Here is a 16,414-nt window from a genome sequence, read left to right as displayed (position 1 = left end):
GCTGATAGAGGTAATGGCATGAGTAGGAGGAGCTATGAAAGCAATCTGAACCCTGTGACCCTCCAATAGCCAAGGCTCTTCCTGACAAGCCATGCTCCCTCTCCCCACGCAACTCCTAGCCACCCCCCTACCTGCCAGAGAATGTCTGTGGCCTTCAGGCCAGAATCATTTGGTCTGTGTGTGTAGAAATTACTTTAGCCCTGAATGTTAATCTAGATTGAAAAAGAGAAAATGAAATATTAGGGTTTTTTGTTTGTATTCTCTAAATTTTGTGGGGTTTGGATTGTGGGTGGGGAAGAAGAAGGGAGGTGGAAAGTAAATTTGAAACTTTTGTAACCCTGTATGGAAATACACCAGAGGTGATTACAGATAACATTCCAGTGTAAACTTTAATCAATTAAAGTGTATTATAAAACTTGGCCAAGTCTGCAAACCTTTTTCTAACTATGCTCCTTTTGCTTCATCTTATTTTGCAGGAACAGTATTATCAAATCATTAAATGAGGTTCAGTAGAGACTAAGGATTTATCCGAATCCGAATGCTGTATTTGGGAAAGCACGAATAATGCGATGGAAACAGATATTTCTTCTACCCGAAGTTGCTCGTTATTATTTGGATTCGGGGAAAAAAGCTGACTAGCTGACTATTGAATTGTCTTCAAAACAGTGCTTACTATGAACACAATCGTTCACAAAAATGCATAACACCGTTAACAAAACGAAGTTAACAAATCACTTTAAGCAATGACATTCCGTTTTTATCAACATTAGACATTCTAAAAGGGCACATGCCACTGCACCGTCCAAAATATAGAGCCAGGGTAAGATTAGTCCAGGTTTTTTTTTCTTCCAGTCCAGCTTTTTTTTTTCTTCTAGTCCAGCTTTTTTTTCTTCCAGTCCAGTTTTTTTTAAAATTCCAGTCCAGGTTTTTTTTTTCTTCCAGTCCAGTTTTTTTAAAATTCCAGTCCAGGTTTTTTTTTTTCTTCCAGTCCAGTTTTTTTTTAAATTCCAGTCCAGGTTTTTTTTTTCCTTCCAGTCCAGTTTTTTTTTAAATTCCAGTCCAGGTTTTTTTTTTCTTCCAGTCCAGTTTTTTTTAAAATTCCAGTCCAGGTTTTTTTTTCCTTCCAGTCCAGTTTTTTTTAAATTCCAGTCCAGGTTTTTTTTTCTTCCAGTCCAGTTTTTTTAAAATTCCAGTCCAGGTTTTTTAAATTAAATTTTTTTTTTTTTACCTCGCAACAAGTTATTTCTCAGTAAAGGCACACCTCGGCCTTTTAACAGTTCTAAAATCAATGCGCTACGCAATCCAGCATTCTAAAGCAGTTTAACGGGAGGCACCACCGTCCGTTCAGGGTGCCAATTTTGAAATTTTTTGATATTTTGCTTCTATAACTTCTATCGTTTCATAAAATGAACGAACTAAAGGTAAATAATCGTTATAAATAGTTAGTTTAGATGATAATACAACACCATCATCAAGTACACAAAGCATAAAACGAGCTTATGGTAGCATCTTTTATGATTAAATGCCTCTGTGGGATAACAATCATGTCGTGAGACGGGGTGGGGGGGGGGGGGGGGGGTTCAGACAGTTCATAAAACTTATTTAGTTAAAAATGAAAAGAGGGAGAGGGATGAAAAGTAATATTTTTATCCACTTTTTTTCCCTCCAGTTTGGAAAGTCCAGTTTTAGTTGTAGGTCCTTCCCATTCTGTCTGTTCAGGAGTGCGCAGGCTAGCCTGGGTGTCCTCCAAAGCCCCTTCTCCTTTTGACTCCACAACCCGCTGGCCGAGCCGCACAGTCGCTGTGGTGGAAGCTGGACTTCATGTTCCGTGGTCCAGATTGCAGTGTTCACCCTGCTGGTGGGGCTGCCCGCAGTTAGCCATAGCTAAATGTAAAGGGAGGGATGGTCCCCTCCAGCTATATCCTGGTTGATCCGGAACTGTCTGCAACAGTTGCGTAATTAGTCCAGTCCTGTGGCGTAACGCTCTGCTGGTGGACTCCAGAGTGAGGACTGTGCTGTGAGCGTGGTAGTCTTTGCTCACATATTTTCACAAGAGAGTGCAGCAATGGGACAGGGCCAGAAATAGTTTTAGGCATCCCAATTTGAGAGAGAAAGGAAAGGGGGGTTTAAAAAGGTGGTTAGGCACACCGTAAATTGGAAGTGGAGCATTACATTACATTACATTACATTACAGGCATTTAGCAGACGCTCTTATCCAGAGCGACTTACAGAACTTTTACATAGCATTTTTACATTGTTTCCATTTATACAGCTGGATATATACTGAAGCAATTTCGGTTAAGTACCTTGCTCAAGGGTACAACGGCAGTGTCTTACCCGGGAATCAAACCTGCGACCTTTCGGTTACAAGCCCAGTTCCTTACCCACTGTGCTACACTGAAATGTGCATTTTGATTTCTCTAAATCTGTAAATTTACAGAAATCGTTACAGCTGCTGATACCTGAGGAGCCATGAATGTTGGTGGATACTCCCATAGATGACTGAATAGCTGCACTGGAATTGAGATAAAGAATGCTATAGATGACACTTCTGTCCCTGAAAGTTCTGTCCCTGCCAGGTGTGTGGCTTAATTTACAGCACCCGTTCAGCCATTGATAAACTGCATCTGATCCTGATCTGATGCTTTCTCATGTAGCACTCTGTCACAAACTTTGGTCTTAGTTGCTTAAGGTGTATTTTCTTGCTTTCGACCCCGAACCCGGCGTCTGCCATTGTAAACCCAGTAGGTCGCCAGAAACTTCTGTAACTGTTTGGAATATACTTCATTTCCCTGGACTAACCAAAAGCATGCACTATAACTGAAATGATGTTTTTGAAATCGAGACAGTGAACTATCCCCTTAAAAATGTAAAAAGCTGTCTTTTTCAGAAAGTGTGCAATGCATGGGCAGCAGGGGGCAGTATTGCTGCTGAAGAGCCCCTCTCCAGTGTTAGTGCTGGCACTGCCATGATCCATATCCCCATGTCCGCCAATTATATGGAGCCTGAATCTGGGATTGTTAACAATGGTTCCATTTATTTCTGTGCCATTCACAGAGCTGCTTCAGGGCTGTTCTTGTTATTAGTTATATTTATGACCATTTTCTTTGTTGCCAAGAGGCGGAGGTTGGTGAGTAAGCCTCTGCCCCATCTCACACGGACCATAGGCTCATGGACCTGGGCCTGTATTAATGAAGTGCCTGAGAGTATGAATACTGATCTAGGACCAGGTGTCCCCTGTCCGTATCTAGCCGAACTATTTAGAGCTACAAGGCTAAACTGATCCTAGATCAGCACTCTACCAACATTTTATGAATGCAGGCCCTGGCCTTTAACTGGGGGTCTGGGCCAATTTGCTGCCTGCAGATAACTATGGTAGAGCTGTTCAGAAAGGTGACTCTTCAAGCATACCCTGGTCAGGGATTTGACCCCTTTCTTGCCATGCTCTTCAAGTGCCGTTACAATTAGTGTTTTTCATTTGGGTCGGGACTAGATGGTGAGCCTTGGATAAATGGGTATAGAGCTACAGCTGGGTTTGGGGTTTGGTTCTGAATTGTAGTTAGAAATATGTGTAGTGTTTTATTTTGGGGTTAGGATTACGATTATATGGGGACATTACATCTATTGACACAAATGGGTGAGGTTGCGGAAGTCACATCCATTAATTAATTATTAATAATAATAATAATAATAATAATAATAATAAATACTATTATCTATTGAACACTAGATTATTTCTTTGAGTAGGTGGACACAATCGTAAATGGGATAGGATTGGCACAGGATGTTTTTGATGCCTCAGACATAACACTACATATTGACACTGGGCTGGATCAATCTTTGGCGCCACCTGTAGTTTTATTTCTGCCTGTTTTTGGACAGAACCATCCGTCCTCAGCTGAATCTCTTTTCCAGAGAGCCTGCTTGAGTGGTCTGAAGGCTGGGAAAGCAGTGACCTACCTGGGAATATTTAAACTTGTGAATGTCTTTTTTTTTTTTTTTTTTTTTTTTGAAAGCCATCGCTGCGAATATCACCATATATGTTTTTTTAGGTGATGTTTCATGGTGAACTAATGATCATTATTCATTAATTGATCCATAAATATACAGATGACCATTTGCTTTCTTAACGTGTGGCTTTATCACTGAGCTTAGTGGCGTGAACTGTGCTTCTGAAGTAGAACACAGACAAGGTCTTAGTAAAAACCCAGGTATTAATGCCCTGGCACTATGACAATCTAGCTCTTCTTACCTGAACGTTTTTGGAACACTGGCATGCTGTCAATATTCTATTGTACTGCTCCTCCATGCCCAGTATTCTAGGTCATGTTTCTGTTGGGGGGGTGATAAAGAATTGCATCTGAATCTATGTCAGATGTGATTCAATCTTTTTTTTTTTGTTCATAAGTACATCTATAAAGGGATTTTTGTGCTGACATGTTGGGGGGAGTGGGGGGTGGGGGGGTGGGGGTCTGGAGTTGTGTGGGATTAAAGAGAGGAGCATTGGGGGGGGGGGGGATCCTGGGGGAAGGGGTGTTGAGTGAGTGTGTATATGTGAACAAGAAAAGATTAATTCTACCCCAACCTAGTTTGCTGTAATTGTGGTATCTGTTGTAACGAGAAGAAATAAGTTGTAATGCTTGTGTGTGTGTGTGGGGTGGGGGTGAGGGGGTGTTTTAAAATATGAATATAGAAGATTAAAAATAAAATTAAATAAGATTGTACATTCTTATAGGAGAACCTATAGCACCCAAACAGATGGGCTAGCTGTTCTCGTGAGATTTTGACAGTACAGCATCCTGTTGAAAGTGGGATGTCCTTATTTGGGGTTGGGGTAGGAGGGAGTGGGGGGGCAGGGGGAGGTGTTAGACCTGTGAGGAATGGGTGTGTTTTATTTAACGAATGAATGGACAGGCACTGAAGTACTGAGCCATATGAAAGTGTGAGACCGGAGAGGGTAGGGTGTGAGTAACAGAATTATCCGGACGCTGTATCACTTTCACTGCTGTGCTGGATTTTGGGCTTCAGTTCGTTCATTTTAGCAGATAGCGCTGGATTTAGCCTTTCTCTGTGGGAATGTTGGAGTAGACGATCTGAAACAACAGCCTGGATTGTGAAGGGCCTTTTACTGCAGTTGTGAGAGCACAGAGAATGTCATAAACTCGTGGATGCTGTAGCTGTGGCCGATGAATGTGCGCGAGTGTGTCGTGGAGTTCTGAGGTGAAAGAAGAGGGGCCTTCGCAACTGTAACTCAAAATGACGCTTAAGAAGGTCAGATTTAAGGTAGGTTTTCTCAGACATTTTAAAGCGCGCCTTTGGATATCAGAACTAAATTTTTTATAAAAGGAAGCTTGGCATCAAGTACATTTTAACACTCTACAAACCTATTTCCCAATGTAGTCCTCTGAATCTAAAATGATAATGGTAACATTATACATTTAGCAAAACTTTAGAAGTCTTCCGTACATTTTCTCATCCAAATTTCAAGAATCTGCTTTCAAAGATATAATTTTAGTACTTATATCTTAACACTATCAGAATCTTTGGCACCTGCTTCCGATTATATACAACTAAATATTAATTTTGCTTCCTGTTTCTGAATTGCACGCAAATGCCCCACTTGTTGAAGAATGCAGACAGGCTGGCCTGGATCCATCGCTCACACAGCCCAGACTGTGTGGCACTGTTTGTTCTGGTGATAGATTTCAAGCACCATATTCATTGGTTTTTTTTACCCACTGAGAGAACGGGCTCTGGAGAGAAGTTTTCCTTGGAACAGGGCAGGGCAGTGGTTACGTGGTTATGCTACGTAGCTTAGCTTTCATAAAGAGCTCATTTACAGGAGTGAGCGCTTAGCCCTGAAACGAGTCTTTGCTGGGCTTGTCGCCCCTGCCCATGCGGCTGTAGGACAGGACAGGAGGGGAGGGGAGGGAGGGATGCCAGTGCAGGTCTTCATTCTGTGTCTGTTTGTGGCCTAGTTTAGGTATTGTGTGGAGATTTATTTATTTATTTCTGTATTTATTTTTTGGGGTGTGGGGATTGTTAGCAGGGGGCCATTGGGTTTAGCTTCACCTACCAGCTGAGCAAGGCCAGGGAGTGTGAGTGTGTTGGACACTGATTTATTTCACCAAGTCTGGTGAAAACCATAACCCACACCCAGGTCTGTTCTACGCGTAAGCCTATCAAAAACACCGCCTCCACATTCTACACTTGTCTATTTAATGGACACCCTTATTCAAGGCTATGGAATACAGAGAAAACAAAGAAAAAAAACATTAGAAATGAACATATATAAATATTTATGTCTTGAATGGGTCTTCTGTGAGTATTGCTGAGGTCCTCAGCAAAGCATTCATTGGTTCTGAGCAAAAATGTTTAAAATGTAACTGTCTGATGACCTTCATTTTGAAACAAACTGCCATCACCTCCCCCAGTACACCTATGTGTGAGAGGCAAACAGGATATTTTCTTCAAAGGGCCCTCTTCAGCTTGTCCACATGCACTGTATGCAGAAGGGACTATGGTGAAATTCCTCTTCTCCTTCTACCACTCTGCCTAACTGCCCTATTGGCCCCTAATAAAGCCATTGCCACTTGAAGGATGACCCCTGGTTGGTCATCAAAAGCCATGTTAGAGGAAATTGACTATTCAGAGCCATCCTGTTGAATTTCCTCTCCTTGACATAGTAAACAGTGGTCTTATGAGGGCACAGGAAAACTCTGTCTCCCAGGCCAGTGGGCATACACTTTGATGGCACTTGTCATGAGCACCAGCCAGATATACTGGCTAAGAATGCAACATTATCACATGTACTGTTTCAGCTGAGTATGAACTCAGTACTGGCTGTACTGTGTATGGCTTTTCAACAGATTGGCAGCTGTTATTAACTCTAATGTCTTATGTAAATTGGAAATGGCATTGCATGGGCATGGAAAGGTATTATCATTGATCCGTAAGATTTAAAACATATTTTACTGGGTATATTTTTATATTTTCCAATATTCATAACCATTGGAACTATACCTATGATGTTATAATGACATGCATGAGTTTGAGTAGTTAATAAAGTGGGTATAACGAGATGGTCAGTACATCAAATTGTATACATCTCATTGTCATTTGCGTTCTAAATTCTATTGGTTCTCATTCAACTGAAACAGTTTTTTACATTTTTAATTTTTTTTTTGCTTTAAAAGCTGAGTTTTAGTTACTTGGCAGCAACAGTTTGAACTGAACATTTTAAAAAATTTTCTGTCTTAAACTCAATTGCTGAACTGTGTTTGACTGAAAAGATTTTTATGTTGTCTGTTTTGAGAAACCGCCTCTGCAGATTTTACCTCTCAAATGAAGGACACAGAGGCTCATTCATTTGACATGCAGATAATTATGCATTGGCCACAAGAGGCCAGTAGAGTTGCACCACAAATTTCATTGTGTCAGCAGGTGCCTGAATGCCAGGAGTGACGTTTGTTTGGAAAACTGATCCGTAGGCAAATGAGGTTCGTTTCAGAAAAAAGGGTTAGTCCCCAACATTGAGGAATTTTGGGCTGTTGAGGCTCTGACTGGAAAATAATACTGATATTTTCCAAAGCATACCCTACTTGCAGGGTACCATTTGCTCAGGTGGAGCTGGAGACGCAGGCAGCATTTGTTACAGCTGAAAAAGCTCAGCTTTCCTCACAGAATCTCTTGGCCTCTTTGTCTTTCCAGCAATGAAATCCTCTCTGCTTCCTAAAAACTTAATGCTTTCTTGGGTTGCCATGGCTACATGCACACAGGCAATTATACATCCACATAAAAATGCAAAATCACTGATATGCACACATACACACATAGTTACAAGCATACACTTACGAAAATGTGTGTCTGTACTCATTCATATTTGTGCACACACTTGCATACTTGCTCTCCTCCAGGGAGCAGAGACTATGTAAAACACTGGTGGGAGATTTCCACATGTATCAAAGGCCTGGCTCTGAAGTAACAAAAGCACTATAGCAACTTAAGGTAAACCAAGGGTCTATTGAATCCATATGAACAGAAGTATGGAACTATTTAGATTTTGGCAGTGAGAGGTGACGGTTTGCTTCTCGCTCTCATCTCTGAAATGAATACAGTTCAAAGTGAGTGTCAGGACACATGAACCCCCGCCCCCTTCTTTTATATTACATTATCTTAATTACTATCACGTCTGCTTTTAGCTGTGTTCCATACCTTCATTCATTTCCAGCTACTGACCAAAAACCCTCCAGATACAAGCTTGCCTTTTTTTTTTAGTTTGACTGGCTCAGACCAGCCAGTGTTTTTACCTTACACATCTTGTGTTTTTAACGGATATGTCAATTTATTTGGCCCCTGGAGGTTGTTAGCTGTTAAAATTTAAGGTGGGGTGGGTGGTGGAGGAATGTTCTTCCTGTTAAAGATGAAAGAGAAGCAGTAGATTGTCTGTTCCTCTCCCCCTGCCCCCCTGTGGTCCAGCTGTGAGAGTTTGCTGATGAGGCTTTGCATGGCTTTTGGAAAACTACAGATATGACCGCAAGCTCCTGTGCTGAGGGCTTATTCCTAAAATGGAGGGAACAGCAGTTCTCCCCCTGCGCTGTCAGGACTCTGCCAACCTTGCACAGACAAACTGTCTGAAAGAGAATTTATACTCCAATGAAAAATATAGCAAATATAAGTTAATTCTGCCATTACACATAATTCAAATGCAAAATTCTGCATACAATTCAGTCTTATATATATAATATATATACTGTATATCATATGAATAATAATAATAACATTTCATTATTCTTATTATTTATTGTTATTTGTTGGTGTTTATTATTGTTGTTGTTGTTGTAGTTGTTGTTCTTGTTACTTTTTCATAGATGTAATTTAAGGCCGTAGTTCATTAGAAAATACAGTTATACAGGCTATAAATTGGACATAAACTTTGTTCAACCTGTGCTATGTACCTCCCAAAGGTAAGACACAAATCCTCTGACTGTGGTTGTGATTCCAAATAATACTGATTCAAAATCATAATTAGTTGTGGCAGGCTTCATATTTCACTCAGGTGTTGTTTCAGCTGTTTCAGGTCTCATTCAAAGATGCATACTTTATTGAGGTGTGCTGTAGATCTCTCTTAGCTGTGCTTCCACGTGTGCTTCAGGTGTGATTCATGAGTGCTCTGAGTCTCATTCAGATGTGGTTCAGGAGTGATTCACGAGTGCTTCATATCTCACATAGATATGCTTCAGGTCCCAGTTCACTCTGTGAGGGTCTTGTATCATGTTTATGATGGTTAAGTTTAATGGAGAGAACAGAAATGCACTTCCCATGTGAAACTGAGACAGAGCCATGCATGACAGAAGACAGACTGTCATTGTCCTCAAGCCCAAAGTACTGCTACAAACCATTAAACCTTAACCAATCGGAGCAGTAGAAAATGTATGGCCCTAGACAACAGCAAGTAATTTCCCCTTTCATGAAAAAATATAATAACAATAATAATAATCCAAAGGATCTGCATTTGTGGTATTTTCTGTTTTTTTTTTTTTCTTATTTAATCTTTAATGGCACCATAAACACAATCAATTTATTTCATATTTGTTATAATATTAATTTAGATGGGCGGAGAGTTACTTGGGAGGAGGAAAAGAAGAGAGGGAAAGTGAGAGAAGAGTTTATGGGCTGAATAAACAGATTAAGGAGAAACAGTCACTCTGAAATTTTAAGTGGCAGGACATGAACACTTCATGGTTTTTGTAAAATAGAAACTGAGAAGTAAACAGCAGTAAAACCATACTAACAACACATGCAAGTCATCCTGAGGGATGGACCAGGGGCGATGGCACTCTTCCAGGAAGTCTTCTGCAGATAGTTCAGCCTCTGCAGATAATATACATTCATTTTTTCCCTCTTTGTCTAAAGGAAAAATCATCTGCTGGCACAGGTTTAGAGCAGGTTTAGAGCTGTGTGCTTCAGAACAACTGAAGACCTCTTCAGCTGGGAATAAAGACTGTCTTGTGGGGGAGAGAGAGAGAGAGACCGAGTGAGCAAAAGCGTGAGAGAGAGAATGAGAGAGGGGAGGGAGGGAGATAGAGAATGAGAGAGGGGAGAGAGCGAGAGGAGTGGATAGGAGAGGAGAACTAGAAAGGAAGTGAGAGAGGGCAGAGGGTTAGAGAGGACGAGAGAACTGGCTCTGGATTTGAGTCACATCTGCTTGCCTCCACTCTGAACTCTTGCACTATCCGCAGAGTGGAATGATCTGAGAAAAGATTTGCTGGACTTTGAGTGACCTGAGAACACCCCTTTCTTCTCTCTCCTGTGGGATATCTACCGTTCGTTTCTTCTGTCATCAATGGCAACTGGTAGCCATGCACCCTCTCTTTCCACCAAAGATTAGAGACATATCGGCAGGTAATGTTCCTTTCACTGTTCTTTCATTTCAACTGGTGCATTTGCACACTGGATTAGCTTTTTTGTGTCAAACAGCACCATCGGCTGGTCAGACTTTTAAATGTCAAACAGAGGCCTGCCTTCTGGCAGCTGTAAGCATGCGTGAGCTGTCTTTGTTGTGATGGACAGGAATGAAATCAGTTTATGTCTGACAGGATGAGGCAAAGATTAATTATGCATTTCTATGCAATTTGAAGATTCAATCTTGAGTCGACAGTCTACAGTAATTTATTTTTTGACCTGTCATATTTGGAATAGTCATTCCTCTCTGCCAAGCCAAGCATGCCATCTGTCAATAAAGGCATTCACTACATGCTATATCTCAGTGTATGGAGGCAGATCGAAACAAACCACAGACATTACCTACAGACTGTCAGATTCATCACTGTCTGGTTTCCACTGGAGAAGATACCACAGTGGTGGGGTGCTTTTGATGATTGTCATGTTTTTGGGCCCTCTTTGGACAGAGACCTCTGTTTTTGCTATATCATTTCTGTTTAGTCTTTCGTTCTCCTTATTTTTGGTGCAATGTTCTTTTTGCACTCTTTCTTTTTTGCTAAGGAAAGAATCTTCAGCCTCAAAAGCAGGCCAAATGCTTTAGCCCTGGACATTATGGTAGCATATGGACACAGGTGCAGCCTCTTACACATAATCTCTTACACTCATATATACAGCGGGAATATATGTGTATTCAGAAACAAATCTATACCCTTATTTTGTATACATAGAAGCAAATATTGTTAAAAAAATTCTTTTACAAAGCATACTTAAAATTACAGAAGTCATATGCTTTGATATTGAGTCTTATGCTCCTTATATTGCAGTATTTGTGCACGTCTTTGTGTTGACATGTCTCAGATGGGCTGGTATTCAGGGATGGGCCCGGGAGAGGGATACAGAGAGGGATACACCTGTAACTCTCTCCCTGAATGTTAGTCCCCCAGAACACCCCAGAACACAGAGCGCTACTGAGAGAGAGAGGGAGAGAGGGAGAGGGGGAGAGGGGGAGAGGGGGAGAGGGAGAGAGGGAGAGGGGTGTGCTACGTGATCAGATGAACTTTCGAGGCCCAGCTGCAAATAAGCGTCCCGGTGACCTCAGCCTTCATAATGGGACCTTTGTTCCCTGCAGGCTCGTCCTTTATTCCCAAAGCTGAGGGGACGGCTCTGGAGACACTCGGCCTTTCACTCCTGTGCCAGGGGTCCCACTTTCCCCTCCACCCCAGATCTTCCCCAGTTTCCTGCATAACAGACCATCACACAGAATACTGGGCTGCCTCCCTCAGTGGCTCTAAAAATCCTACATTCTGCAAGCTCGCACTCGCTTCCTGTTTAATTAACCATTTCCTACACCAGTATGCTTATCTCCTCCTTGTTTGCGATGCTTGGTTTTTTGCAGACCTATCTCATACATGCAGTCTCCCCTGTCAATGTAGGAAAGTGTGGAATAACCAGAGGATTCTCTCTTGTGCTGTGATATGAGGCCAAACCCAATGACTGAAACCCTCAAGGTTGAGGACAAGGACCAGTCTCTTCTTCCTTCGGGATTGCCAGCCACAGTCAATCCACACTGCCTTTTTACATTGGTGTGCCCTGAAATATCCTAAAACAAGCCTAACGATTGCTGAAACCAGTATGATTTGGTTGTGCACCCTGTAGTGTGCATTGGCAATTCTTTTTTTTTTTTTTTAGAACAGAGCCTGTGTACTGTTTCCAGCAGAAGTTCTGTCTTCGCCAGCTTAGAGTGGAAAGTGCTGAAAGAAATAGCAGAGGAATGACAGTGAAAGAGGGAACATGCGGTTACAGCCTGCTTTCTGTTCTTCCCATTGCTTTAATGTCCCAGACGTGCAGCCGGCTGAGTATCTGACCTGCCTCAGCAATGGCACAGGAAGGAGCTAGAGCAGCCGATGCAGGCAGACCATGCCCAGTCAGCCAGCAGAGTCACTGTTGGGTGGTAATGAGGCTGATAAAATGACTGAGACCCTCTGTCCTTTGGGTGATGATGTGTCCAATTATGTGTCTCATCATTGGACACATGGGACACTGGTGCAGTTCAGGGTTGATTTATTGCAATAAGTGCAAGTGCCTCAGTGGATGGCGCACTCCCAGGTTCTTGGTTACTGCATCTTTCATTATGCCACTTGTACTGTGTTTCTTCACTAGAAATCACTGGGGCATAGTCCCAGTGTTTGATACTAAATGATTTCCTTTTCCTTTACTCCATGCCAAAGATGTTTGGGGTACCTTAGCTTTGCTTCTGCTGCAGTTGAATCACAGCTGGATATCAGTCAGCTGAGGAGTACTTCTGTCGTCTGCAGCTGAACTGGTACCCGTATCAGTCTAGACAGACTGGTGTTGTTTCCAGATGTGTTGTCATGTGTTATTCATGACTGGCGGCGTGAGGTGCTGACATAATCTTTACCATTTACAGAAGGCATGGCGGTGCACCAAAGCTCTCCTTCAAAGTCAAAGTTATCCACTGGCCATTGATGTAGACACAATGGATAAAGCTTCCATTGCACACCATAACAGACAGACAGTGAAAGAGAGATAGAGGCACAGATAGACAGATTTATGATCAATAGATGAAACAGAGAGATGAAGACTAATCTTCAGGAGAAAGGAGGTCATTGGGCTGATTTCCACAAGGAGTTTCCACTGCTTCCTCCAAGCATACACACACACACACACACACACACACATTCACATTGCAGAAAAAAGATTGCAGACAACCCAACCTCTCTCTGTAAGAATACTTAAGATCTGGCGGCCAGTCCTCACAGTAAGAGTTCTGAAGGCACTGTCAGGTGACACCAGCTTCTGAACAATCTCCATATTTAGTAGTTGTCCTGGAAAGGTGACAGAAGAACAGCGACAGAGAGGAAAAGAGAAAAACCGGTGACTATTGGGCCATGGGTCACCAGGGCACTGCTATCAGAGAGTGTGAAAAGTGAGCAGGGGAACTGAAGTGGGGGGGGCCTGTCTGTTGCCTTCCCCGCCTCCACTTGCTGCTTGGCTGATTTTGGCTGTAGCGCTTCTAAAAAACTTGGCGTTCTCTCAGTCTCAGCGTCTGGGATTGTGAAAGAGGCTGGAGATTAATGTTTTGGTCCTCAGATTTAAGCACAGACCTTTGGTCTCTGCCTCTTCACTTGCAGTCGTGCACCAAAGAAGAAGAGGGACTTTTGGTAACCGCCTGGCATCTTCACCCAGGGTCAGCTGACACTGAAAGGGATGCTCAGATTGGCTACTTGACTCATACAGGAGTCGCTCTAATGCCAGTAGAGTGAACCATTTCTTTTCCATCTGGATTCTGCTCTACACCAAGGGAAACAGCAGGCTTCCAGCTGTCATTGCTGGCTATACCAGCCATGGGTGCCGTGCTCTTACCTGGAACAGATTGACGCATATGATGGGCACACCCCTCTGTCCTGCCCAGCTGGACCCCAGTGTGAGACTGCTCCTGGCCTCCTTTCTGAAAACCAAGATTCACATCATCAGAGAGGTAATGGGAAAGACAAAGAGAACAAGGCAAAAGATAAGGAGGTTTTTGCTGAGGTGCTTGTGGCTGAGGTGTTTTATCACGGGTGTAAGGTTTGACTGATGTTTTTTTTACCCTTTTGCATGGGGTGAGTAATAGATACACACTTGTCCCTGCATGTGACTTTATACTACCTTTCAGTTACTGTTAAACAACATCAGTTAAACTGGACATGAATGGGAAAGTGATTATGGCAAGACATCAATATTTAATATACTGTATTGCCATTGCCATTGATGTCAAACATAAGAAAAAAATAGGCTTGTTTGGGACCAAAACATTAACTTAACAAAATTAATTAAAATTTTCATTAAATACATTTTGATATGGCGGTGAGGTTAAAATTCATTTATAGAACAGTACTACTGGAATACGAGGCTTTTATAGATAAGACTCAACATCAAAATCAATGTTATTATTTTATATCCTACTTTTATTTTATAAATACATGTAAGCATTAAATTTCAGCATGTTGTGTTCTGAACATGATTTCACAAGTGGGTTATGTTATTTTTGCAATGGGGTCAATGGCTTTAGTATGCAAGGTTGATGAACGTTCCAGGTTATTCTCTCAGGAGCTGCGATAGGTTCAGGGTGAATGAGGATCTGTGTGGTGTTTCGGACTGTGTGGAGCAGTGGTTGGTCTTTTGCAGTGCAGGCTATGTGTCAAAGTATTTTGTGGGTAGCAGATTTGCCCTCAGTGGAGGAGAGGAGGATTCTGGGTAAGAGCCCAGACCCCCCCCCTCCACCCCCACACTCCTCTGCTGGGATTACTGCCGCTGAAAAGAGTTCTTTGTGCTGCCGTGGGCTGGAATTCCTGTTGAGTTCTGCGTCTTTGGGAAAGGAACGGCCAAAGACAACGGAACATTTGAGCAAAACTTGCTGCTGGAATATTGTGCTCATGGCATCTCCCCACTCACCCCAACCCCTCGACACACATCATCCACATGTTCTCATACAATGTGTTGCCAGCGGCTGTTCCATTGTCCAATACTGCATAGAATTGGGGCCAAAGAAAGAATGACTCATCCCACAGAGTGGATTTCAAGCCTGAGAACTGAGCATTTTACAATAGCTGGCTGAACATCTCTCTGCTCATGTTTAATGCAGTAAACTGGGGAACTAGCAAGACAGTGATTTTTTCGATGGCTGGAGCTGTGTGTTTTTCAAAAATGCTTGGAGGTCAGCGGAGGCACCTTTACTCAGTTGAAACCAAGAAAAGGACATCAGTTACTGGTTTCTGAGCGGCACAGTACTGAGTTCTTAGCACTTTGTAGATACTTCTGGTTGATTTCTGGTTGGACTTACCGAAAGCACCTGAAGCAGCCATGCATTAATAAGACCACTTTGGTTAATGATTAGATTTTCAAGAATGTGGTTGTTTTCCCCGCAGCAGTGGAATATTTGAATGGGTGCCAAACAAAAAAGGATCACAAATACTGTGAACTGTAAAACATCTTCTGTCAACTCACTGACCAGGGAAACTCACTGCTAGCGCCAAAGAAATTGTGCAATTTAAATTATCGTTATTATTTCTCAAGTGTGCATTACACTCTCAAGGGGAGAGAGTGCGTTTTTTTTTGGGGATACTTGTGCCTTCAGCCTCATTCAAGTTCTCATAATGCTTGAGGCTGAGGTGAGCGTACTGAATGGAATCCACAACCTGTCTCATGATGATCAGCTTCATCCGGTAAAACCTAGAATGGCTTTTGGTTAGGGAACTGGGCTCATTGGTCAGGGAACTGGGCTTGGAACTCAAAGACTGACGCAGCTGTATCCTTGAGCAAGCTGCTTAACCTGAATTGTTTCATTAAATATCCAGCTGTATGGATTATATCTAAAAATGTAATCCTTGTAAGTCACTCTGGGCGAAGGTGTCTGCTACATGCATAAATGTAAAATGTAAATGTGAACCACTATGCAGTGTGAATATTGTTTACATTCCTACTTTGACTATGATCCTCCAAGGTCTCTATAGATACCAACCAAATTGGCTATGGGTTTGTTTATCCCAGAAGAGAAGCTCTTTGTGCAATGTATCTTTCTGTGGAAGCTAGATGCAGTCACTTGTTCCATAGCTACAACCGATTTGATGCGGAGTAAAAGTCAGTGCTTGGTTTTTCAGTCCATCTGCATGTGCGAAAGCAACGTGGGTGGACCAAAAATCCCCCAAAGACAGTTCTGTTGTGATTCCCGATTAGTCAGAATCATGTTGATCCATGACCTAAGAACCATAGGAAGGCTTGTAATTTCCATTCAGCGAATGAAGAGATCATTGTGTTTTGGGTCTCTGTCCGGCCGGCAGCCAGTTTGTTTGTGGTTTTAGTCTCCTTTGGAGTTTTGTCAACCTGTCAGGATCACTTGGACCATTTCCTGGAGGGCGGACAAAGAACAGAAGTTTCCCAACAAGGTTGGGAGAGTGGCTATTTTCACTGC

General features: G+C 42.3%; 1 protein-coding gene across 18 annotated transcripts in view; it reads left to right on the top strand.

Moving 5' to 3' along the window:
- The first annotated feature begins 10,108 nt into the window (after positions 1 to 10,108).
- phldb1a (pleckstrin homology-like domain, family B, member 1a) overlaps positions 10,109 to 16,414 on the top strand; it is an 81,537-nt gene continuing 75,231 nt past the window's right edge. For 5 of the 18 annotated variants that reach the window (XM_035433249.1, XM_035433244.1, XM_035433250.1 and 2 more), the window contains exon 1: positions 13,553 to 13,942. In XM_035433249.1, coding sequence (XP_035289140.1) covers positions 13,847 to 13,942 — 96 coding nt within the window. In that variant the 5' untranslated portion in view covers positions 13,553 to 13,846. Of the gene's footprint in view, positions 10,405 to 13,549; positions 13,943 to 16,414 lie in introns of those variants that run through there. The other 13 variants (XM_035433240.1, XM_035433248.1, XM_035433242.1 and 10 more) reach the window with 7 other exon arrangements.

Source organism: Anguilla anguilla, chromosome 9, assembly GCF_013347855.1.
Source record: "Anguilla anguilla isolate fAngAng1 chromosome 9, fAngAng1.pri, whole genome shotgun sequence".
Lineage (NCBI taxonomy): Eukaryota > Metazoa > Chordata > Actinopteri > Anguilliformes > Anguillidae > Anguilla > Anguilla anguilla.
The sequence above is the reverse complement of the archived record's forward strand: the minus strand, read 5'-3'. Positions and strand labels throughout refer to the sequence as shown.